General features: G+C 40.2%; 2 protein-coding genes across 2 annotated transcripts in view; both read right to left on the reverse strand.

The window, feature by feature from the left end:
* Positions 1 to 218: 218 nt before the first annotated feature.
* On the reverse strand, positions 219 to 7,505 carry npm3 (nucleophosmin/nucleoplasmin 3). The gene is made up of 6 exons (XM_003224224.4): positions 7,346 to 7,505; positions 5,582 to 5,667; positions 4,130 to 4,249; positions 2,785 to 2,878; positions 1,315 to 1,443; positions 219 to 559 (listed from the first exon to the last, which is right to left on the reverse strand). Exons 1-5 carry the CDS (start codon positions 7,419 to 7,421, stop codon positions 1,322 to 1,324), a joined length of 498 nt encoding a protein of 165 aa, XP_003224272.1. The 5' UTR covers positions 7,422 to 7,505; the 3' UTR covers positions 219 to 559; positions 1,315 to 1,321.
* A 4,024-nt stretch (positions 7,506 to 11,529) lies between these two features.
* oga (O-GlcNAcase) overlaps positions 11,530 to 24,317 on the reverse strand; it is a 29,224-nt gene continuing 16,436 nt past the window's right edge. The window contains exons 11-16 of the mRNA XM_003224239.4: positions 19,913 to 19,998; positions 18,955 to 19,059; positions 17,466 to 17,551; positions 16,716 to 16,908; positions 16,191 to 16,350; positions 11,530 to 14,913 (exon numbers count right to left, since the gene is read on the reverse strand). Of these exons, the coding sequence (XP_003224287.1) occupies positions 14,777 to 14,913; positions 16,191 to 16,350; positions 16,716 to 16,908; positions 17,466 to 17,551; positions 18,955 to 19,059; positions 19,913 to 19,998 (767 nt within the window). The 3' untranslated portion in view covers positions 11,530 to 14,776. The remainder of the gene's footprint in view (positions 14,914 to 16,190; positions 16,351 to 16,715; positions 16,909 to 17,465; positions 17,552 to 18,954; positions 19,060 to 19,912; positions 19,999 to 24,317) is intronic.

The following is a 24,317-nucleotide window of genomic DNA, read 5'->3' on the forward strand; positions in this document are numbered from 1 at the left end:
TGCTTTGAACTGGGTTATCTGAGTCCACACTGCCATATAATCCAGTTCAAAGCAGATGTGGGATTTTATACAGCTGTGTGGAAGGGGACTAAGTCATGTTTTTTCCAAAAAGTGCAAAACAATTAAGGTCACAATCCAAAATACAGAATTTGTCATTCATAGCCTATGACAATAAGCTCTATGTAATAAAATAATGTGACTCAAATGGGAAAAGCAAGTCTTAATAAACATAATCTTTATTCTCTGTAGTTATACACATTTTAAGATGCTTTTAAAAATTCAAACTTTAAACACCTTTATTATGTAGGAGAACGCAGTAAGAAAATAAAGTCCATCAAAAATGTAAACCCTCCAGCATTCTCCATCTGATTAGCGGCAGGAAGGGAACGGTGTTCTTGAACTGAGTATGCCACTCAGTGGTGGTTCCATAAACTGCAGCTTTCCTCACAAAATCAACAGCACAGCTTCATTTCCATCATCTCCAGGCAGAAAACATGTACAAACAGTTCAAGAAATTCAGTTGGAGAAGAGTAAAACCTCACTTCAGGATTAATAAAATCTGCAGGAAAAAAAGTAAAATATCCAATAAGAAGGCAGTATCAATACGGAGCTTGGAAACAAGGCTGTTTTTGAAAGCAAAACAACAAGGCGGTGAGGTAGAGCAGACCCAAAGTTCTGCCTCTCTACACCATCACACACACATAGCTTAATGACTGTACAATTGGTTACGCTATTTACTGTAGCAAGTTCAACTCAATGGTATCCACCAAGAAAGGCTAAAACTGTAAATACTGAGGTCCAAAGTAGGAGAGGTATCTCAAAGTGAGAATCATGTGGCTCTCCAGTATTATTGGACTGCAATTCTCAGCATTCTTCACTATTGGTTATGCTGCCGAGGACTGTTGGGCATTACAGTCCAACAGTATCAAGAGAAGTGTATGATCCTCAACCCATCAAATATTGCCATCTTGTGCTGGCAGTTTGTTTAAAAAGGATAGCTTCATATTTGGAAACTTCAGTAACATTGGCCTTTTTTTGTGTCAGGAGCAACTTGACAAACTAAAAGTCGCTTCTGGTGTGAGAGAATTGGCCATCTGCAAGGACGCTGCCCAGGGGATGCCTGGATATTTAATATTTTACCATCCTTGTAGGAAGCTTCTCTCATGTCTCCGCATGGGGAGCTGGAGCTGACAGAGGGAGCTCACTTGCTCTCACTGGATTCAAACCGCCAACTGCTGGCACAAGTGTTTAATCCATTGTTCCACCGGGGGCTTGGTAAGAACTGTGAAACATATGCCCTCTAGCAACATATACCTCCAAATTATGATGACCGTTGCTTCTTTGCTGGTTTGATAGGAGAGAGTTCTTCCTCTTCTTCAACTGATTCATCTTCTTCACTAAGCTCTTCTTCCTCACTGAACTCGGAGAGATCCCTTCTGTGAACTGAGAAACACAAAGTTCTGCTTATTTTTGCTACCAGCCTATCTTCTTTTTATGAAGTAGTAGAGGACCCATCTTTAGCAAAACATGTCAGCACAGCATTCCCCAGCTCTCTTGCCTTATTGCCGTCAATGCGATCTCTACAGACTGTCCTTCTCCCCCTATGAACACCTGTAATATAGGTGTTCTTGTAATACAGATAAGCAAGCCTAATAGCCCTCCCTCCTCAACCACAGTATGTTTCTACTAATCTTGCAGGTCCAGCCACAAGGAGGGTGAGGGGGGGAGGGAAATATAGGATAATTTGGAAGGCAAATGTTAAAGAAAGGGAAGTACTCCTGTTAGGATTATGAATATAAAATTCAATAATTTTTTTTTAAAAAGATGAGCAAGCCTAATAATGGGCAAAGCACATTCTGCATGTGCTTTTTAGGAAACCCTTGAGTTAAAAAACCTTCAATTCCCAATCATGAACCTGAGGAGCAATTTTGCTACTTTTTGGCATCCCTAGTCTAATAGCCTTGAGAGGGTTTAAAAAACAAACAATCAGGAAATGACCAGGAAGTTACTTCTGGATCACTTCCTGCCCTAAAAGACCTCTCCTAAGCCAACTGGGAATCGGGAAATGTGGTCAAGTACCCCCTTTGCCCTCCAGGACAGTGGTTCTCAACCTGTGGGCTGCAGTCCAGCAGTAGGTCACAAAAATAAAAATCCGGTCTGTGATCCTCCTTCCTCTTTAATTAATTTCCGCTCCTTTTCGCAGAGCTGGCCATTGCATTCAATAGACCACATCAACTCTAGATTATTGAATATAGTTTTCTGTGGGTAACCAGATGGCAACCACCAGATGGCATATGTTCTGTATCAGAAACTAGAGCTGATGTGATCTATCAAATGCAATTTTCTGAATCAGCAGCCCAAATAACCAAACTGAATCAAAAGTTGACCAAAAACTGATTCGTAATCCTTTTGGTACTAATGTTGGGAGAGTGGGCCCTGGTCAAAAAAGGATTGGGAACCATTGCTCTAGGAGGTATGCAGCGATATTAGTGTATAAAATAATATGACTTTTTTGCAAGGGAAACACAGTACTTCAAGGTATTAGGGTGGGAGGCAATGTGCCCCCTAACCTTTGGCAACTGCCCACTTCTACTATGTATAAACTATGAAGAAAATATAGGCATCAAGAAAATCAAAGATCAGATGCCAAAGATTATATGGATAAATTCCTTAATATTCCATATGCTTGTTCTTTAAGTAAAAATCTCTCCTTCTTTCACATCCCTTTGTATCCACAGCAAATCTGTCCCTTGATCTCAAGAGTTAACATTCAGAAGTTCTTACAGATTTGGTGTCGTCCTGAAAGGTGAACAGGCCCAGATCCTGAGCGCAGGCGAAATGTCACTGGAGGCTCGAGCTCAAAGTTGTGCAAACTCACCTGCAGAAAAAGGTCAGCGTACATGTCATGGTGGATGAATTGTCATTTAAATCATCAAGATCCCTGGCTTTCTTCTTTCCAGATCATAACACTATGTGACACCATTTTTGTGCCTGGGTTATAAATGTAATTTCCTAATTGATTCTATCATAAAAATGTGGCACATTTTGTTATAGTTTTTCAATGAATATTTCATCGAGTCAACCAATTCAATATAGTTTGTGGCAGCTACAAAAACAGAAGTTTCTGGAGCATAACAACTACTTACAATTAAATAGGAATAACTTTCAAACCAGGAACAGAATTTTTTCAAATTTTGTTACAGAGTGTAATGGACCTGCCCTGACCTTTGTCCAGGTTGTGAAATTCTCTCAGTACAATAAAACAAGGAAGTGGCATTGACTGTTCACTTGCAAGCCAGATCAGTATAACCTGCTGCAGATCAAATATTGCCTCAAACCTGCCAATCTGAATGGATTAAAGCAGTCAGCTGTAGATTGAATTGAATCTACAGGTATTTATTACATTTATTTATATACCGCTTTTCTCACCCCTGGAGAGCCTCAAAGCGGTTCACAACATAGAAAATGGCAAAGCTTCAATGCCTCACGTCCATATAAAAAGAACATTACAAGTCTAAAAGCAATCACATATAGCCATAAATCATTAAAAACTATAAAACCATCAGCATAACTACAGAACATTAAAACATTAAGACATTTAAAGATTGCATCAATTCCATAGTTTCCTTTAGCTGCTTGCATTTTGGTGTAATTTGTCAAATGCCTGCTTACACAGCCAAGTTTTGAGCTGTTTCATGAATGCCAGGAGGGAGGAGGCCGATCTAATCTCGCTGGGGAGGGAGTTCCACAGCCCAGAAGCCACCACCAAGAAGGCCCTCTCTCTCGTCACCAGTCGCACCTGCGAAGGCGGTGGGACCGAGAGCAGGACCTCACTGGCAGATCTTAACGCTCTAACTAGTTCATAAAGGGAGATGCGTCCAGAATGCATTATTAAAAATTTATTGGATAGAACCCATGGAAGAGGGAAAGCCTCATGACTCCAAAAAATCTGTACAAAATTCTGCTGCACATATGACAGAACAGTGCTCATCAAAGGAACAGACCTACAAATTCAAGCCAATACATTTTGCCCTTTCTGGGCTACCCATCAACTCTCTTAGATCAACCCCTTATAGCTACTATACATTCATTCTATTCAAGGCACCATAACCCAAGTAGATCATTTTACCATGGGAAGACACGACGATTTCAGGTTGGCCACCGGCACAATAATCTCCTTGTTCTGGTAGTCACGTCCCACAAGCTCCACAATATTGCATTCATCTTTGGCACTTGCTGTCAGGCAAACCTTAAAAATAGGAGACAAAGGGGAAAAAAGTTGAAATAGCCCCCATTTGCCAAACAATAGCATGAGGCTACAGCAGACATGAGCAAACTTTGTCCCTCCAGGTATTTTGGACTTCAACTCCCACAATTCCTAATAGCCGGCAAGCTGCCTGGGATTTCTGGGAGTTGAGGTCCAAAACATGTGGAGGGCCGAAGTTTGCCCATGCCTGGGCTAGACAACCTTAGGGTGAGATACTAAGATCTCCTATCAATCAGTACTAGTAGGAGAAGGAAAAGGATGGTTCCTAGCAGGATTCCTCATTCAAAATGGGCTTTGGACTACTGGGGGATGCTCTGGAGCAAATGTGAGTATTATGAAGGGAGGAGAGTATCTGTTCATTTAATGCTAGGTCAGACCAAAAGCCTCTAAGCCAGGCATGGGCAAACTTCGGACCTCCAGGTGTTTTGGACTTCAACTCCCACAATTCCTAATAGCCGGCAAGCTGCCTGGGATTTCTGGGAGTTGAGGTCCAAAACACCTGGTGGGCTGAAGTTTGCCTAGGCCTCCTCTAAGCCCATCTTTTATTCTCACAATGCCAGATACCAACGGAAAAATCCCTACACTCGGATCTGCTACCCCCTAATCTTAATGTTAGCCTTGGGGAAATAACTCAATGATCATACCCCTTGTCTACAAAAGTAAGGATGTACAACCCTGACCCAAGTCAGCCTCAGTTACCTAAAAGGAAAAGCAGAGAACCACAGAATTTTCTGAAGGTTAGATTTCAAGTGTCTACTTTGTAATGTGTAATCATAGACTCCTTTTGGATGACAAACTAGAAAAAAGCAGTCGTCTGAACAAAGCAGCCATCTTTTTAGTGCTTTATAATATAAGCATACATTTTTACTAGTTTGCTATGAGACCAGTACTTATGGAAAAAGGGGACTCTGGCCTGCATAAAAATGGGAGTCTTTTAACCGGGTTGTTGTGTATTTTCTGGGCTGTATGGCCATGTTCCAGAAGTATTCTCTCCTGATGTTTCACCCACATCTATGGCAGGCATCCTCAGAGGTTGTGAGGAGTCATTTAACCTCTTGGTGGACTAGTTAAAAGTAGGCAGGCAAAGGACAGAGTGATCAGTCTCAACTTGGTTAGCTCTGTGTTTTCCATAGTAGTCAGAAAAGGTATCTTCCTTCTCTGCAGCTAACACAGAAACAAGACTGGATGGGAACAGCTGAAATTATTAATTTCTTCTCCATCAGAAGTTTCAGTTGCTTGCAACTATCATGATAAAGTGTTATGACAAGGCTGTGATGTGCTAGTATCCTCTCCTCAGGTCGGGACCTCTCTTACCGTACTCAGAACTAGAGAATGGTCAGAGTCATCCTCTTCGTTCACTTGAAAAGTGAAGGATCGGGTAGTGCTGTTCAGCTCGCATCCTAAAAATAAGAAAAAAAAACAAACAACCTGAAATGTATGTTACATTTGCTAATCAAGCCTCAAAAGCAAAACTACAAGACTTCTGTGGGACACCAAACAAATTGTCTCCTCACTGACACTATTAGGGACATTCTTTGCTACTGCAGGAGCAGCTATGTCCCAGCTCAGCATGGTCCCATTTTGCAGGATCCTCAGACAGGCAAAAGAACCTTCCCACAAATCCAGTGTAAACAACAGCAGACTGGTGGAGTTCGGTAAAAGTTTTTTTGGAGGGCTACAACTTCCAGGATCCCCCAGTTTGTGTAATATCAGAAGCTGCATTACAGAAGAGCAACTTTTCCCAAGCTTTGGCCACCATAGGAAAAATCCTGAGTAACCATAAACTATGTTCTCCACGTGCTTTTGATTTACATCTATCGTCTATCTATACACATAATAAAAGTGAAAAATGTGTTTGTGGCAGGTGTCCACTTACACAGACATCCTCCCGCCTCCACAAACAGCTATAGTTCCCACTGAGCAGGAGACACCAATGGCCTTCCCTCCACTGACATGCAGGTTAGAGTGAGCGCCATGAACATGTAGGCCAAACCCTGCCAGTGTCCTCCACAAACACTATTCTGCCCCCCACCCAAGAGAAGGCTTTCATCCTGGGAAAATTTCATCCTAGATGTTCTGTTTTTCCTCCAGAATTGACATCCCAGGGTTCCTTCATTTGCATGATGCCGCCCACTGCCTCTACTTTAACCCTTTCCTACCCTTTCCTATGGCACACAATTAACAGAGGAATTGATCAGGAACCGAACAAGAGGTTTGGGGAGAATCCACCATGATTTACAGGAGTTGTACTTCACCTACATCCCGAGAGCACTGTTAACCCAACTAACAATGGACTGGGACCAAACTTGGCACAGAGAAGTCCCATGACCAACTGAACCTACTGCAGTTTAGGAAAATGGACCTTGATTTTGGGAGGTGTAGTTCACCTGCATTCAAAAAGCACTGAACCCAGCTGATGCTAGATCTGGTCCAAACTTGGCACACAAGCCCAACATGACCAACTGTGCACACAGGCCTAGTTTGGGGGCGATTGACCTCGGATCTGGGAGTTGTAGTTCATCATTATCCATGTTTTACATTTACTTTACAAAGGGATGGGGGTTAAAAGAGGATTTCCCCGTTTCCGGCTCTGGCTAAGACTCCAAAAGTAACCAGGGAGAATGTAGGTCCTCGCTGCATTTCAGTTTGATGATGGAAATGTGACTTGTGCGCAAGGAAGTTTGCGCTTTGAAAAGAAAGTGGAAGTTTTCTCCTGGAGGAAAGCCAAGCCACGTGGAAACGGGTCTGGTTTGGTAGCCTCAGCATAGAGCCAAACCTCGTGGAAAGAGCTTTGGTGTGGGGAGATGGATCCCAACCACGTGGGAAGCAGGTCTGGTTTGGTGGCTCAGGCAGGAAATTGAGAAATTCGAAGGGGAGTCCCACGTGGCGTGGCTTTCTCCCTATTTCCCCGAAGCAACGGATAGGACGCTCCCACCTCCAGCCCTGCGCCTGTCCTCCCAGCCCTCTCCAAGGCGCCTTTCCCCGTCCCAAAGCCCCCTTTTCCCCATCCCCAAACCCTGCCACCACCCGCAAGACCCCTTTCCAAGCAGTGCCATCCCAACACGACACCTCACCTACCGAAGGCGAAGTGACTGGCACAACCGGACACCTCCTCGCCGTCCCCCGAGCTCTCCAGGTCCAAGAAGGAGGCCATGCTGGCACCAAAAGAGCGAGGAGGGCCCGGAAAGGGCTTAAGCCGCCTCCCGACCGGGTTTAAGCCCACCCTAAACGCCCACTCTTGGGAGGGCCTTGCTTGGAGGAAGGAGGAGGAGACACCGCCTCTCCAATAGGAAACGCTGGGGAGGGTTTTGAGAGGCTCCTTCCGTAGTCAAGCTTTTCGAAGTTGCGTAAGAGAAGCTGAAAAGAAACGTGCCTAGATGTTTTGTTGGAATTACTGGGTTGCTGTGAGTTTTCCGGACTGTATGGCAATGTTCCAGAAGCATCATCTCCTGACGTTTCGCCTGCATCTAAGGCAGGCATCCTCAGAGGTTGCGAGGTGTTGGAAACTAGGCAAGTGGGGTTTATATATCTGTGGAATGTTCACGGTGGGAGAAAGCACTGTTGTCTGTTTGAGACAGGCGTGAATGTTTCAATTGGCCACCTTGATTAGCATTGAATAGCCTTGCAGTTTCAAGGTCTGGCTGCTTACTGCCTGGGGGGGGGGTCCTTTGAATCAGGGCCAACAAACACCTCCCAACAAAGGATTAGCATTGAAAGGCTATTCAGTGCTAATCAAGGTAGTCAATTGAAACATTCACACCTACCTCAGACAAGTCCCCCCCCCACCCTGAACATTCCAGATATATCAGCCCCACTTGCCTTGTTTCCAACAGGCCTCATTACCTCTGAGGATGCCTGCCATAGATGCAGGCGAAACGTCAGGGAAGAATGCTTCTGGAACATGGCTATACTGCATATATACATATATAGTGTGGAATTAACACAGTTTGACACCATTTTAACTTATGGAATGCTGAGAGCTGTAGTTTGGTGAGGTATTCACACTCTTGGGCTGAGAGGGCGAAAGCTTGAGAAACTACAAGTCCTAGGATTCTGTAGCATTTATCCCTAGTAGTTAAAGTGTGTCAAACTGCATTCATTCTACGGTGCAGGTGCACCCAAAGGGGATCGCTAAGTGAGAGCACATTTTGGTTAGGTTTTTTATTTTCCCAACCAAAATGAAACTACGGTATTTTGACTGCCCTGACTCAGTACAATAGTTGTGGTAGTTGCAGTTTGGTGGGGTACTATATGGCATTAGGAATATCTCCTCCACTTAAATGGATTAGAATCCGCTTTCATACAAAATGGAATGAATGATAAGGAATGGGTGCCCTCCTCTTTTAATATGTTAGGGTGCAGAAGGTAATGGGGCCCACAGTCCAAGATCAGGAGGGACATCCATTTTCCTATCTGCAAAGCAAGTTGCTTAAGACATCATGGTGTCAGATGGCAGCGCTTTCTTCACTATCTTTGTAGGAACCTGCATTTCCCTTGCCCCATTTTCTTTCTTTCCATGGAAAACGACCCAACAGCTAATGGCCAGAGACGGAGGACCATCCATGGCCCACCTCCCTGAATAGCACTGTGTCAGGATAGCCTCTACCGCAGGCCTGTACAGCCTGTGGCTCTCCAGGTGTTTTGGACTTCAGCTCTCAGAATTTCTGATTATTGGACAAGCTGGCTAGGGCTTCTGGGAGCTGAAGTCTCAAAGCCTGAGGCCCCCAGTGTGCAAGCCTGCTCTCCTGGATACATGACAGATGTTTTCAGCTCAGTCTTAAGATACACAATGTACATTAATCTCAAGAGTTTGCAATGGAAGATATGTAATTCATTTCCAAAATCAATTCTGGTTTCTGTTCCAGATGACAAAGACCTGATCAAACTTTTGGGAGCTGTGTGGAACAACACAGTGGTTGCAAATGGATAGTCCATTAATATCTTGGCTTACTGTCCGTTATGAACAACCCCATCTCTGATTGCAACCATCTGTTTTGGCCATCAAGACTCCTCCTTAAAATTATGAACATAAGGTAATGATTTCTCACCTGTCATAGCCTACAAGCATTCTGGATCCATTGCTCTGGCTCTTGCCTCCTTTGAAGGCTATCGATACCAAGCACCACAAACCTTATTTTCCTGTAGAGATGAGGCTTCTTATAGTAATCCAGAGGAAAGTTTTAACAACTCATCAGGCCCAGTGGCACAGCTTAACACAGCTCACCAAAATATCAGGTGGCCTCCCACAGAAAGGTTGCTTTTGGTGAGACCTGGTCGATTTCCCAGCTGTGGGCAAAGGCTGGGGGTTGCTTGCTACATGTCAAATTTGTAGTATTTTATTTCTGTGCAGTAAAAACGAAAGGGTTATTATCCCAGTGGGAGACTGATGAGTTTTCCTGGTAGCTGCTTTCTGCTGTCAGATGTTAAACGATGGAACTCACAAAGTGCTAGGGATGGAGCAATCCCAAAGCTACCCCAGACAGCAGACATCATACCTCTCTCTTCAGTGAGGCAGTTTCCTTCCTGTTCTGTCAGATAAAATGTCTCAAAGAGTTTTGAAGAACAAAGCATTGGGGCTTTCCATCTCCAGGTAATCTGCATAGCATGCTTGTTCTAATCCATCTTGAACCCACATTCTATCCGGCTGCAGTGAAACAACTTCTGCATCAAATATAGGCATTAGGCAATTATCTCAAACAGCGGTGTGATCATTCTCAAGGTGAGATATGATCCACTACATTATGATATCCACCACTTGAGTGGTACAGTATAGTCTCACTTATCCAACATAAACGGGCCGGCAGAACGTTGGATAAGCGAATATGTTGGATAATAAGGAGGGATTAAGAAAAAAAGCCTATTAAACATCAAATTACATTATGATTTTACAAATTAAACACCAAAACATGTTTTACAACAAATTGTCAGAAAAAGCAGTTCAACACACAGCAATGTTATGTAGTAATTACTGTATTGACAAATTTAGCACCAAAACATCACAATGTATTGAAAAGATTGACTACAAAAACATTGACTACTAAAAGGCAGAATGTGTTGGATAATCCAGAACGTTGGATAAGCGAATGTTGGATAAGTGAGACTCTACTGTAATATGTAGATAATAATAATAATAATAATAATAATAATACTTTATTTATACCCCGCCACCATCTCCCCAACGGGGACTCGGGGCGGCTTACATGGGGATTAACTAAAAGCAAACAGGGAAAATGGTTTGAATGTATTCAAAACTGGAATAAACTTTTAATTTCAGGTAGCCCCACCTCTCTCTTTCAGTCTAGCCTGGCAAGATATTTCTCCCACTGACATCTGGAATAGTTATATCTAGTAAATCATCTCTTTTCCAAGCATCATCATTCTACTTTTAAACTGATGGGGGAAGATACCGCAGAGAACAGTCGTATTACATTTCCATATCATTTCACTCAAGGATATTTGACTGCTTCCCACTAATATCCCTGCACTGCTTTCTGACAGGCTATCCCTTTCATACAATAGTATATATTCTTTTGACTAAACCAGATTTTCAAGAAGCCTGTTTTTTAATTTTTGAATACGTGCCACAATAAACTACAGTTCCCTTGCTGCTCAGTAAGAGATTTGAATTATCGTGAATTATCCCCAAATGCAAGAAACGTGTAACTTTTTTAGCAGACTATTCCAGAACCACTTGCCTAAAGATTATTTTTGCCTTTAAAAAAATCTATACTTTACTTTCAAATATGACTTTGAGAAGTGATGCAAGACCCATGGGTGTACATATGCATTACAGCCAAAGTAACTATGTAAAACCTTTTAGTAAAGTAGATTTTCAACAGTGTTTCTCAAGCTGGTGTGAGGAACCATCTCTTTTTTTATCTGCCACAAAGCAGTATGTATTTATGGCCACTGACTCCAGCTACTTCTTTCCTGGAAACTTGCACAAACTAGCAATGGTTCACAAGCCACTATTTTGAGCAGCATTGGTTTTGAGTTTTGCTACAGCTTCAGAATTAGGCACAATGTCCACATTGGAAGGACAGAGAAATTGCAGTTCTCTTCAAAATCCCTCAACCCAAGTTTACAAGTAATGTAATAGGAAGACATGTTAATAAACTTTCCTGGGGCTTGTTGATTAAAAGCATGAATTTCAAAATAGCAGACTAGTCAAGAGATAATGAAAGCACGTTCCAGTGTGGCCAAATCCAACCCGCTTGCCACATCAGGACAAAGGCACTCCCAAATTAATACACACTCCCAGGTTCCAAGCTGAAGACTTTATTTAAGATAAGGAACATGGGATAAAAAAATATAAAGAGGAAGAAAAGACAAACAACAAAAAGGAACAAACCAGTTTGGCTTTCACATAACCTAACAATAGGTCGACGTACATGTGATTAGCAGTGGTCCCTGTTGGTGTTTAGGAATGGCAGTTTTCTCTGTAGAACAAATCTCAATATAAAACTTGCGAGAAAGATGAGATTTAACACACAACAACTAGGGAGGTGTGCAGCTGGCATTCTTAGGATAAAGAGGACCTTCATGTCAGATGTTTTCTTGTGAGCAGCAGCCCTATTAGGGAATTAACCCACTCCAAGAAATAAACAATGGCCTCTTAAATGGAAAGGTTCCCAAGCTTTCTTCATAAACATGTCTACATGGTGATCAGTTACTTTGACATAATAAACTACAGCAAACCAGTGTTACAGAGGACCTAGGTACTGGCATTCATCATGTCCTTTATTGCTTTGTAACTGCAATAAAAGGGTTATTCTGAAAAGGCCATCAGAAGCTCAAAAGCCCTTGACTGCACTCACCCATGTGTCATTTTTCTCAGTGTGTACATGAAAATATGTGTATGCTGTCATTAGTCCCACAAATAAGTACAGCAGTCATTGATGGTATTCTCCATGCCCTTATATACTATTCTTATTCTAGAGTGGGCTAAAGATAAAAGAACACATACCCAACAACCTAGTAGAAAGATGTTTTTAAAATAACATGTCTAGTTGATTATACAGGTTTAAAATATGCAGTGTGAGCTTTCAGACACTACAATAATCTACAGGATAAATGTTCTGGCAAGAGTAAGCTTCAGTTTCCTATGTAGCTTTCCTGTCTACTTCTCCCTTCCTTCAAAACAGTCTGTTGTGAGGAACTATTACTTTAGCTTTATAGGCTTTTAATTGGGTTAAAATACTTTACTTCTAGATATGTTTTATGATTTCTAGATATAAACTTAAATTTCATCATCTTCAAAACAAGCTTCTACAACCCAAAAATCCATATTAATTTAGCTTTGTAGTCAATTATGGCTACCCTCGCTTTTATATGTACTGTACTTCCTTTGAATTCATGAATACATATACAGAATAGCACATTTACACTTAATAGACAATGGACACAGTTCAGAAGCGTATTTGCTATACCTTAGGGCCAAGCTACTCACCTCTGCCATATAATCAGTAGACTGCTCTAAAGCACAGCATGAAGCTTCTCCTCCCACTTTCCTCAATTTGCAACATTATACAGAGACATGTCTTTACATTCACTTTGCAATTTATTCTATTTCTCACATGGTCTCCAAAAACAATTTTACACAGTCTGTTGTTCTGCTACAGATACAGTAGGTCTAAAGACAGTCATGAAAGTGGTATTCTAATTATATGCAATGAAACATGATAGCCTTGAAAGCTGTGTCAATGTCTCACTTTACAACCTCAGAGCAAGGGACTGACCCACATTTTCCAGACCATCACACAACTAACTTAAAACAGTGATAATTATATAAGAGTTCAGCTTAACAGTAGAAAAATCAAGATCTCTCCCCCTCCCCCCAATGTATAATGCCGTAAATACACTTTTTTCTTTCTTTCTGACATCTAATTAAAACTAAATGAAGTGTCCAGGTGCTCTGTATGTATGCAAAGCCAGAACAGACTCAACACAGTCACATTGGGATTATACATGATCTTTCATCATAGTTCAGTGTCTCAGTCCCCAAGTGAATGTATTTGCTGTTTAAATACGCTGCTATTAAAACAGTTCGCGCAGTGAAAGAAAATCAACCTGCGAGTATAACTATAACCAAGGCCAAACGCCAGCTTCCCAAAGGAGGCTGTAAACTGCACTGCCAATAAATTGCCATTTGAAGAAAACAGATAAACCTCCTTCCAAGTTTACACAGAGGGAGGAGTTTTTAAAAAGTTCATTCAACTTCCATCCTTTTTAAAAGAAATATTTTGAACAGAAGCAAATACGGTTGATACAGAAGATGAAAGAAATGAGGTGTGACGTTGGCTGATTATCTAGTGGGAACAAGGCATTAAATGGAAAAGTAAAAACTCTTCAACTACCGCCTTACTACAATTCCTAGCCATGCAGGTTCCACATGTCAGTTTGGTAAGACCTTTACATGTTGGGAACAGGCAGTAATGCTAAAATTAAGCATCTACTTGAATTATTTGTAAAATGTGCTTATTTTGTCCACAAAAAAAGTGTCACAAATGTGCATGACTTGAAGACCCTGCTGTAATTTGACTCCTTGCCACAGGAGAAAGGGGAACGGCAACCAACAGTCCTCCCTCCTTCTTCCCTCCCAATGCAGCTGGGCAATGGGCTGGTTGTCAGTGGCAATAGTGGTCATCCTGGATTGTCCTCTGACCAGTTTTCTCCCAGTAGGAGACAGTGTTAATTCCACCTTTTTGAGAATTTATCCTCTAAAGGAACAACCTTTCTAGATCAGCACTTTTTTCCCAAATTGGGATTTCTAGTGAAAGTAATGAGGCACCACAGAAAAGGCCAGTAGTGAAGTTGGCTTCAGCCTCTGTTTAAACATTATTTAAAAGTGCTGTCTCAAAATGATACCACTTTGCTTTGGAAAGCAAAATAATTACAAAACGATTAAACACAAAAGTGTCAGCATACAGCAAGTTTATATATATTTACACACTGAAATTTACACTTCTGCCACTGAGTGACCTTGCCACAGACAAATGCACAATTTATCCCTACAAAGCACAAAGCTTAACCAATATCCTTTAGAGGCAATGGCCATTCATTCCCCCATCAGTAAACATGACAGCCAACAAAGCCCAGAGTTGTCCACATTCATCTTTTGCTTGTCAGCCAACACAGGCACCCAGTTTCCCTCTAGAAATATCTCACATCATGAAACAGGGGGAATGGAGAACAGCCATTCTATTGAATATAGGAGTGGGCGTATGAACTGCCACCAGTGACTCCTTGGGAATTCATGCGGATCTCTTCCCAAGGCTACATCATATGCAGTATTCCTTGGCACTTGGCTTAAGACCAGGAAATGAAGATGACCAACATCAGTTTGTGTTTTAAGCAGCATCTGAGAGAGAGTAATTGGAGATTTTTCATATAATTCCTGTCAGGCCAGCTGACTGCTGCCTTTGCACGGACAGACCATAAGATAAATCTCAGGCTCACCACTCTCCAACAGGTCAGTGATTACAGTATATGAAATGTTGACAATCCTCCTTACAAGCTCCTTCCAAGGATAACAAAATCTTTCGGAAATCCCTCCATTTTAGCTATTTCAAAGCATCCCAACTTGCTATAAAATTCCAGGATTTTTTTATCATCTGGTCTGACTTCACAGAAGGCCCCACGGGAACCTAAAGGAGGAAAATATTGGAAGAAAAAGCAGAACAAGAAATTAATTAACAGAATAAAGCCGGAGCTTAGCAAATATTGATAGATATTTCTCATATGGTCAAGACCTGTTGTTCATTTCTGACTAAAGGTAAAAAACTTTGGTGACTTTGTGGATTTTTTTGTACAATCAGAAAATTGAGGTCCCCGTCAAATATACTGCCAAAGATGCAGCACTTCCAACATTACAGAAATCTAAAATTAACTATTTGCTTTCCTAAGATTCAAAGAAATATTTAAAGCATGTCCAAAAATAATACCTAATAATTTTGACATGCCTATTAGAATGTTTAACTAAAGTTTAAAAGTATCAAAACCAGTTTTGAACTTGTCTCTGGGATGTTTGGGAAATACACATGATTAATTAATTTCAGTTTTCTAGATTTCCACCATGAGGGGATTCACCAGCCCTCTAAGGCAGTTTAGTACACATAAAATAGTTCCAAATATGTGGCCAAGGCTGCTATGGGCATCTAGAAGTGCTGTATTACTGCCCTCGCTATAGTCAGCAAAATGGTCAGTATATGCCACACTCCCGTACTGAAACACAATAATCCAGTGATAACACAGAACCTGGCAATTTTCTATTCTTAATTCAAAATCCTAGTATGGGTTATTGTTTATGATTTCTTGACTAACTTCAATTTTGAGACTACTGAATATGCAATCGAAGTAGCTACTCACAATGTTATGCAGCTAAAGTGAGTTTGCAACATGCAATGATTCAATTATGAACTACTGTTAAATATATGTTCACATTTTAATACCAATAGATCGCCCTTTGTACAAAGTTCCAAAGGAATTATCACTGACCTTTCTTTTGTAATTTCTTACATAATGTTTGGTAGTGAGGACATTCATGGTGCCTTTCCAAGAATGCTGTCCAGGAAAATGAATGCTATCCAGGGATATAATCCTCAAGATACTGGTAACAGCTATCAAGTATGGGATCTAGCTGCTGAATTCTGGAACAAATGTTATTTCTGATTTTTTTTAAAAGGTAGGACCGCTTAATAGTGTACTACAATAAAATAGGCATCAGTGTTTTGTCACTGCACTGCAAACATAATCAAGAAATATCTGCTAAAGGAGAAGGGCATGAACCCATACATTGATACTTATCCATATACTTCATGTTAGAAAGATTTAAAGCTAAAACTATCCTAATTGCCAGGTATGCAGATTGTTGTAACTGCCCTTAATATCCCAGTATCTAGAGGAGTCAGCAGGAGGCACTTACCATTTGCCTTAAGAGAAGAAAGCAGACAGGCCATCATGCTTTTAGCTACACTTGGATCAGTCACCTTTTTGTGGATATCAATCTTTATCAGTGATGGGAAATTGGCAAGGAATGTTTCTGGCATAATTTCTTGTTCCTCATGGAAGCTTAACATGATTTTCTACAATACACACAACAAAAATTACATTTCAGTTCAATGATTTTTGCTCATTTTGTGCACTTATCAAAGAGGGGCTTTTGTACATAGCTGGGGTATAACTATTCACAGGACAATATGGAAGGTAACAAAAATTACAAATTCTGCAGTAAAGCGAGCAAGAAAAACAAAACGAATTAAAACCAAGTAAGTAATTTAAAGCACACAGAAAAACTGATTCTAGATACGTTTGAGTTTGCACTTTGTAAATATATTTATTGGATGAAGGCCTTGACAATGGAAAGGTTCTGAAAACAAAGTTTCTACATATATAAAGGCAATAAGAAGCAGAAGTATATGGACAGACAACACACATGAGCATGACTAACCTCGGCCTCTGATAACTCCTTATCACTGCTTGGCTTGCTATACTTCTCCTGCATGAAAGGAATCCAGGCAAGTTTGCATTTCTTAATGAAGGGAGTCACATCAACAGTACCCAGAGCATAGCCACAGATGCCATCTTCATCCTCCAAGACAAAGCAGTAATCTGGGCTGAGAGACAGCAAGCCACCTACCAGCCTGAAAAGAAAGGAACGGTCAGATTACAAAGCAGAAATCATAAATGTCACATTAGACAATTTACCTGTAGAACTTTGAATTTTACTCAAAAACCTACATCCACATCCTGACACTAAAAGGGCATGTTTTAGGAGCAGCAAAGTGAACATTACTTGTTACACCAACATTGGAAAACAGGCAGTGTTAATATTAAAATAAGAAAGGTATGTTTACTTTAAAAATAATATGTATGTTTGTAGTTCAATGTTATATATAATTAGAGTAAAGATGTATATTGTTTACTTTTATATGTAACCCTTGTTTAAATATATATGTGTTTATGTATGCATAAGTAAAGGTAGTCCCCAAGCTATGAAAATATAGCTTCTGTAGGCTTGCTTTTAAGTTGAATTTGTTTGTAAGAACATAACATTTAATGTCAATACATTTGTGTGCTCTGTTTGGTTGGAGGACACTGCAGTCTGTCGCTTTTCTCCAGTTGCTTTGAATACTGTTTGGATGAACAGTAAGAGGTGCACTATTACTACATAAGCACTGCATATATTGAGCATACATACTTGTCTCCAATTAGATCTGGCTGGCTATGGAAAGGCTGATCAGTTCCATCATCATACATTTCTCTGCAAATCTTGTAGACAGATTCCTAAGGATATGAAATAAAAAAAGACAATATACAATTTCCCCCAAGTTACGAACAACCTACTTTAGTTTCACATAAACGGGCCGGCAGAACATTGGATAGTTTAGGTTTACATAACTTAATGAAATTACTTAGTCTTTATTGTATGTTGTGATCCTTGGCACATGGCATAGGCTATTCTTAAAAACAAAACACAGCATTTTTAACAGGACCCATTACAACACATTATCTACTGAAAATGTATTTCAAGAGCAGAGGCAAAAATAGTTTGCTAAATGAAACTTGAGCTACAAAGATAGTTAAATATTTCAAAAAATAGCTCTATTATACCTCTTACAGTAATTTGGTCTGCGTCTCTTGCAAAACAAAAAAAAAATCTGAATATTAGAGAATGTTTAGTGGCCTTAAAAAGTTGAGCAGAATTGAAAAAAATAGTCTCTTTTCAGCACTCTATTTTGTATAAAGTATGCATCACTTGGTTCAAAGAGGTTTAATCCAATGTGCACAGGACTTCTACCTTATTTCACTAAGTATAAAATAGATGTAGTAACTTCTAATATAAATCAATATAATATAAGGACAAAGAGCTAAGGCTCATGCTTTAAGTTAAAGGTTATGTAGAAAGTACTGCATTGTTTGCTTTTAAAACCTGTGTAGCTTGAAGTATTACCAAGGAAGACAACTGGATCTAAGGTTTCTCTTCTAAACTGGAGCTAAGTAACTCCACAGAATGTAACTAGCAAAAATATCTTCTCTAGCAGGCTTCTTCAATCCATGGCCTGTGGGCCATGCTCAGCCCAGGACATGCAGACCAACACAAAATGGTAAACTTGCGTAAAACATTATGAAATATTTTTGTAATTTTTTTTGAAGGTGAGCCTAACTTTGTAGACAATGGAATGAAATGGAACAGAGTATGTGTAGGTATCAGTGTATTATCCATAATTCGCATTTTAATTGGAAATAGTTTGGCCAGATGATCTGTTCGATAATTTTAAAAGACCCTCTGAAAGGGGTAGCACATAATTAGGATTATCCAAAGACTTCTTTGCTTATCTGTGGTTGTGGATAACATGAACATTATACACACATTTTTTTGTTTATCATCTATCATTAGTGGGTTTTTTTTATGTGCGGCCTAAGTCATTTTTCCAAAGTGGCCCAGGGAAGCTAAAGGATTGGATACCTCTGTTCTATACTGTCTCTGAGTCTGCCAGTGATTTGCAGAAAGAAAAATTCAATCTTGTAGTGACACCATATTTCCTCATCTTAGTTCACAACTCTCCAAGGCAGTAAAAAAACACACTTAATAATGAACTTTGAAAAAATAAAGGGAACAGCTTTTGCTGATGTGTTTTTCCAAACATCAATATTGTGCACAAGAATGGCTAATGAATTTAGGTTACCTCATCTTTAGGAAAATAGGGTCTGATGGTGTAGACTTTGGAAGTAGGAGTCAGAGGAGGTGGCTGAAAAAAGAGATCATTTGCTCCTTCGATAGGCAGCAAACGCTGTGAAAACAAAGAGTCAATGTAAGGGTTTGAGAAACATGATGTAATACATTCTTGGGCGTGCATTGCAGACTCCCAAGTTAATTTTTGCTACTGCAGGTACCCCAGAGGGAGGGTGGGTTTTGCAGGCTTTACAAATGTAAGAACCACTTTGCCATTCTATCTGAACAGAAGTTCTTAAGAAACACAACTTTATGGAATTTATATTAAACTCTGCTTTAGCATTATTTTACCAATTCTCATCTATGCTCTCAGCATAACATAGCCATGTCAGGAGGAAAGGTTTGGTCTGAAGAGGGTTAACTGGCCAGAGGAGACACTAGCCCCAAAACAACTTGCTGACTCAATTGGCTGTGCGCAGAGAGCACCTGTGAGGGGGAAGAAAGTAAGCCTCTGAAAAATTCATGAGCAAATTAAAGTACGGAATAAACCAATCTTGAGGACCGAATTGCCAATTGGGTTATCCAGGAACAAAACTACCCCTTTTGGTTTCAGGTAACACTAGAATACACAGCACCATGATCTCTTTGCTCATGGAGTTCTCGTTGGCAGGCAAGCGGGCGCGCATTGTGCAATTGCGGGCGCAGATAAAAACGCTGTGCGACCTGCAAAGAAACAATGTGAAATGTACAACTAAAGCCGCTGCGCTTCGCAGGCGCGTGGGAATGGCAGCATCTCCTTGGGATATTACTGTAGAAATGGGAGGAAAATTATTTTAAAAACAAAGCTGTCAGGCAGTTTGGGTTTGGGACCAGCAAGCCTTCGGCAGACCAAGCCTTCCAGCCCTCAGATGCGCAATAAAAGATTTCTCAAACAAAGACAATGTCATTCAGTTGTGAATTCATATTGATACCTGGAACTCTCCTGCTAGACCACCTCTAAAGGCCCAGGGTTCTTGGTCTCCACTTAAGAACTGTGCTGAAGATTGACTACGACACCCTGTGGAGATCAGATCCAAGCGGAGAACGTTACGAGAGGGGGATTGTCCTGAGACACTAAAATGACCAACAAGCTAACATACACTTTGTGGGAAAAGTTCTCTAACTGAACTATAATCCAAGAAGCTGTAGGGCTGTAATAATGTCACACAGTGGTAAATACTAGTATTTCCTAGGTAGTGTACTTTTTATTAATTAAACCAAAATAATTTTACAGGGAGAGATTTAGAGAGCAGACAGTCCAATACTGCTATGATGCCCCATTCTATACGATTTATTCAATAAGAACACTGGGAAGTTTTATGGAAGAAGGAAATAGACATCCAGTGTAACCAAGTAAGAAATGCCAGATAATTAGCCATTATCACAGCCCTTTAACAATGCTTGGACCTGTCTGAAGTCACATTTTCATTCTTGTGGGATCTTGCCAGAAAACTAGGTTTGGTACAAGATAAAATAGCCCAAACAGCTAAGCAGAACAGAGGTCTCTTTTATAAAAGAGATTAGAGACCATGTCTGCCCACATGTGTCACCATACTTATGTACTGCAACCACACAATACAGCATACACAAGTTACCAAAAAGGCAACAATGGCCTATAGTATATTTTACTTTCCCTATCCTCAACTATGTCAGGAATGCTACAATTCCACAGCTTTGCTAAGGACTTTAAAGCCCCCTGCACAATTTATTAAGAAATCAGCTATAGTATTTAATAAATGCTTGGACCTGGTGACAGTTTTGCTATCCAAGCTATAAAACCAATGAGCATACCTAACATCTTTGAGAGGGGAGAGGCAGGTGAATAACTGATGTGAAGTTAAGTGACCTGCCTAGTCTTCTGATAAGATAAGCTGCGCAAGTTTGCTTCTTCTTGTAGAGAGAGAGCTACTTCCTGTTCAAGTAATAATCTCAGATCAGTACAGTCAGATATGTCATGCTAGCCGCCAGGCAGTCTCAAAGCGAACCAAGCTGGATATTGATGCTTACCATCAAATTATGAAACAGAGTCTTTAATATAGCAAGTCTAAGATGACCCCAGACATGCCTGTTTGAGTTTCAGCTGTTCCATTTCAAAGTTTCCCATGTAGAGAGACTCTGTTACAATACTCTTTCACTGGTAACTTGGGGTACTTCTCCTTTGAGACTACACTGTAACTAGCACTCCAACTATTACACACTTTATAGAACTGCATGAATGAAGAGCTGTATGAATGAAAATCAAGAGTTAATGCCTGAGTCGCTGCGCAAATGTGACTTCAGCCCATGCCTACCGCCCCTAAACTGAGCTGCCTCACAGACAGAACTTTCCCATCTTAAAAATTATTTATCACGACACGCTGAAAGCATCTGGCGTGGTCCATCCAATAGCAGCAGACGCTTGTGCTGAAGATTCTCCCATCTGCACACATTGGGGAAGAAGACAGTAGAAGGCATTAGTAATCCATAGTAGTAGTATCCACACTAGTTATATAAACTGAATGCTAGCTGGATTGAAAGATAGGGTAAGGAGATCAGCCTTCAGTGGACCACTCTGCATATCAACTTTCAGTGTCTAAACCACTGTTTCCTGTGTATTTATATCAAGTGACATTCGTGTTTTATGGCAATACAAGTGATGTTATTAAAAAATATCGTCTCAACCATCAGCAAGACAAGATTTCAATTGACACATCGGGATGTTTTGATGCTTTTACCATCCTTGTGGGAGGCTTCTCTCATGTCTCCACATGGAGCTGGAGCCGATAGAGCTCTTCCTGGACGGGCAACCTTCTGGTCAGCAACCCAACCTTCAAGTCATCAGTCCTGCTGGCACAAGGGTTTAACCCACTGCACCATCGGGGGCTCCATTATTGATCAGTGTCAAAGATCAAAAAAAGTACTCTTGGATGGAAGAGGCCATCTTTAAGACAGCAATAACAAGCACCACACATAGGAATCGAAGCCTTCAAAGTATCTATTTGGGAGATTAATTATTATTGTTTAACAAAGTTCATTTAAAAAACCTGAAGTTAAACATCTTATGTAAAGCATCTAGATTTGCATAGATATTTTATTTGTTGTGCATTTTTTTAAAAATGGCAACTTCTTAATTTTAATTTTTGAGGTTTAATAATTGGCATAATTTAATGCTGTTGCAGTTCTGAGTTCTGAGTGGCTATAGACCTGATAGCTCCTTTGGGAGACCACTGCAAATCCCTTGTGAGTGTAAGACAGCTTAACATATTTCACTATTCAAGGGACATTAGATTTTTTAATGCAATGGTTTAAGTAATTTTAGATGTTGGGCATAATGGATTTACAGGGGCACTTTCAAAAAGTAAGACATACCACCTCACTTACTTCAAAATGAGGTAAGCCAGCCCTCGTTCTGCTAGCTGGAGCATGAGCCATTTGCTCCAAAATTTTGCAAAGACAGAATCATTGATTTTAAATGAAATAGGGAAATCTTGCAATGCCTGAAAAAGTTATTTGTAAATAAATATATACTCCATATTCCTATGTAATTATCTGATGTACTAGTACTAGATAAACCAATTTCACCCTATCTAGACAAAGTGTGCACCAGGAGATGTGCATTTAAAACAAATCAATCCCCTCTTTAAAATATAGTTAACTTTTAAAATAGTTCTTGTTCCAAGAAAAAAAAAATGAACATAGCAGTATAAATCACTGGCCCATCAAGTTGAGATTCAAGTTCATACTCCAGAAGGAATGTGCACTTTAATGTTGCCTATTTATTTACCAAGATCTCTTACATATGATTCTAATGAAGATCTTGTTTTTGCTTAAGTGCTGCACCCTGAAGTGTCTATGAAACTCCACCAAGCCTGTACATTGGCTTTAGCAGATAATAGTGCCTCCCAGTCTCTCCTGTCCCTTTGGTTTAATCCTTCCCCCCCCCTCTCTCTCTATATATAAAATCTAAATTAATATACATAGTTCAAAGTACATTTGAACTTTCATCCAGTAATTCTAGAAATACACTTTGGCTTCTATGTCTTGAAATATTACTGTCCTTGTTACAACAGATTATATATTTTCAGGGTAGTCAGAAGTCACTTTGGGGCTCAAAAAACTACAGAAATTTAAATCTGTAACAGCGATTACACCTGTTAAGACTAAGTGACGTCTCATTTCTCAATTTTACAAAAGAAGCTAAGTCTTGCAATAGCAATTGGCCGATATTAATTTCTTTTTCCTTTCCTACATGTAACCTATGATTCGTCCACTCAGACTAAGGAAAAGAAAGAACTTACTACAAAGTAATGGGCTGGCCCCAACTGCAAACCTATTTTAAGCCATAAATTCTGAATAATTTCCATTATTAGGTGGAGGAAATATTCCTACTACACTACACTAGGCCCTGAAGGTTTTTGCTAGAACCTCAAAAATTTAAATATTCCTGAAATCCTTTTGCTGAATTATCAACTATAAGCAATCTCAAATAACCTGGTAACTAACCCAAGACTATTAACATATATAATGTACAATAAATATTATGATATATCACACCTTAAGTGATCCAGAAACTGTAGGCTGATCCAGTATTGTGGAATGTGTTTACTATGACATTTGTGACAACTACAGAAATTGTGACAGGAACCATTAGCTTTGCTGCCTGCTGTGTACATCAAGCAAGTCCACAGCATATTCCTTACAGCTGGATTGAAACCTGAAAGTGAAATGAAGTCACTAGAGGAACCCAGGCCATGCTGGTGCTGTTCAAAAAAGAGAGATAAATTTAAAAAGGCTGCAGACAAAAAAGGGCTCTCAATTTTTCTTCAGGGATCATCAGCCTAGCATGAAACCAGACGAGAGCTCTGAAACTTCTTACCCTTGCCCCAAATCGAGCATCTTGCAACTTTCAAAGCAAATCATTTTGCACCAGAATAGCCTTATGCTAAAGCTCGCATGCGCAGAGAAAAGGCTAAGAGGCTCGGCTCCCTCTTGGCCAGGCCCACTGAAAGGTGACATCTGCAATTGTTCTGTTGAAGACAGCAATAATGTTATTTAGACAGAGCAAGCAGCATATAGCTATGATAGAGTCACATTTCACAGTGTCATTTCCAATTTTGCAACAAGGCCAGAAAGTACTGCATGTGATAATCCAGTGTGCATTCAGTTTGAGTCAACACTCATGTTTCAGAGATCAATATTTAGGTTCATTAGCCCAAGGAAAAAAAATCGGAATCAAATAGTCACTGTGTGGTTATTATAACTTTTGATGCTGGCTTTATAGTGAAGTAAGTATAGCAAGCATGAATAGAAATAGGAAAAGGATTTAAGGTCAAGCTGACCATAATATCCAAATGTTTG

This window comes from Anolis carolinensis, chromosome 3 (assembly GCF_035594765.1).
Source record: "Anolis carolinensis isolate JA03-04 chromosome 3, rAnoCar3.1.pri, whole genome shotgun sequence".
Lineage (NCBI taxonomy): Eukaryota > Metazoa > Chordata > Lepidosauria > Squamata > Dactyloidae > Anolis > Anolis carolinensis.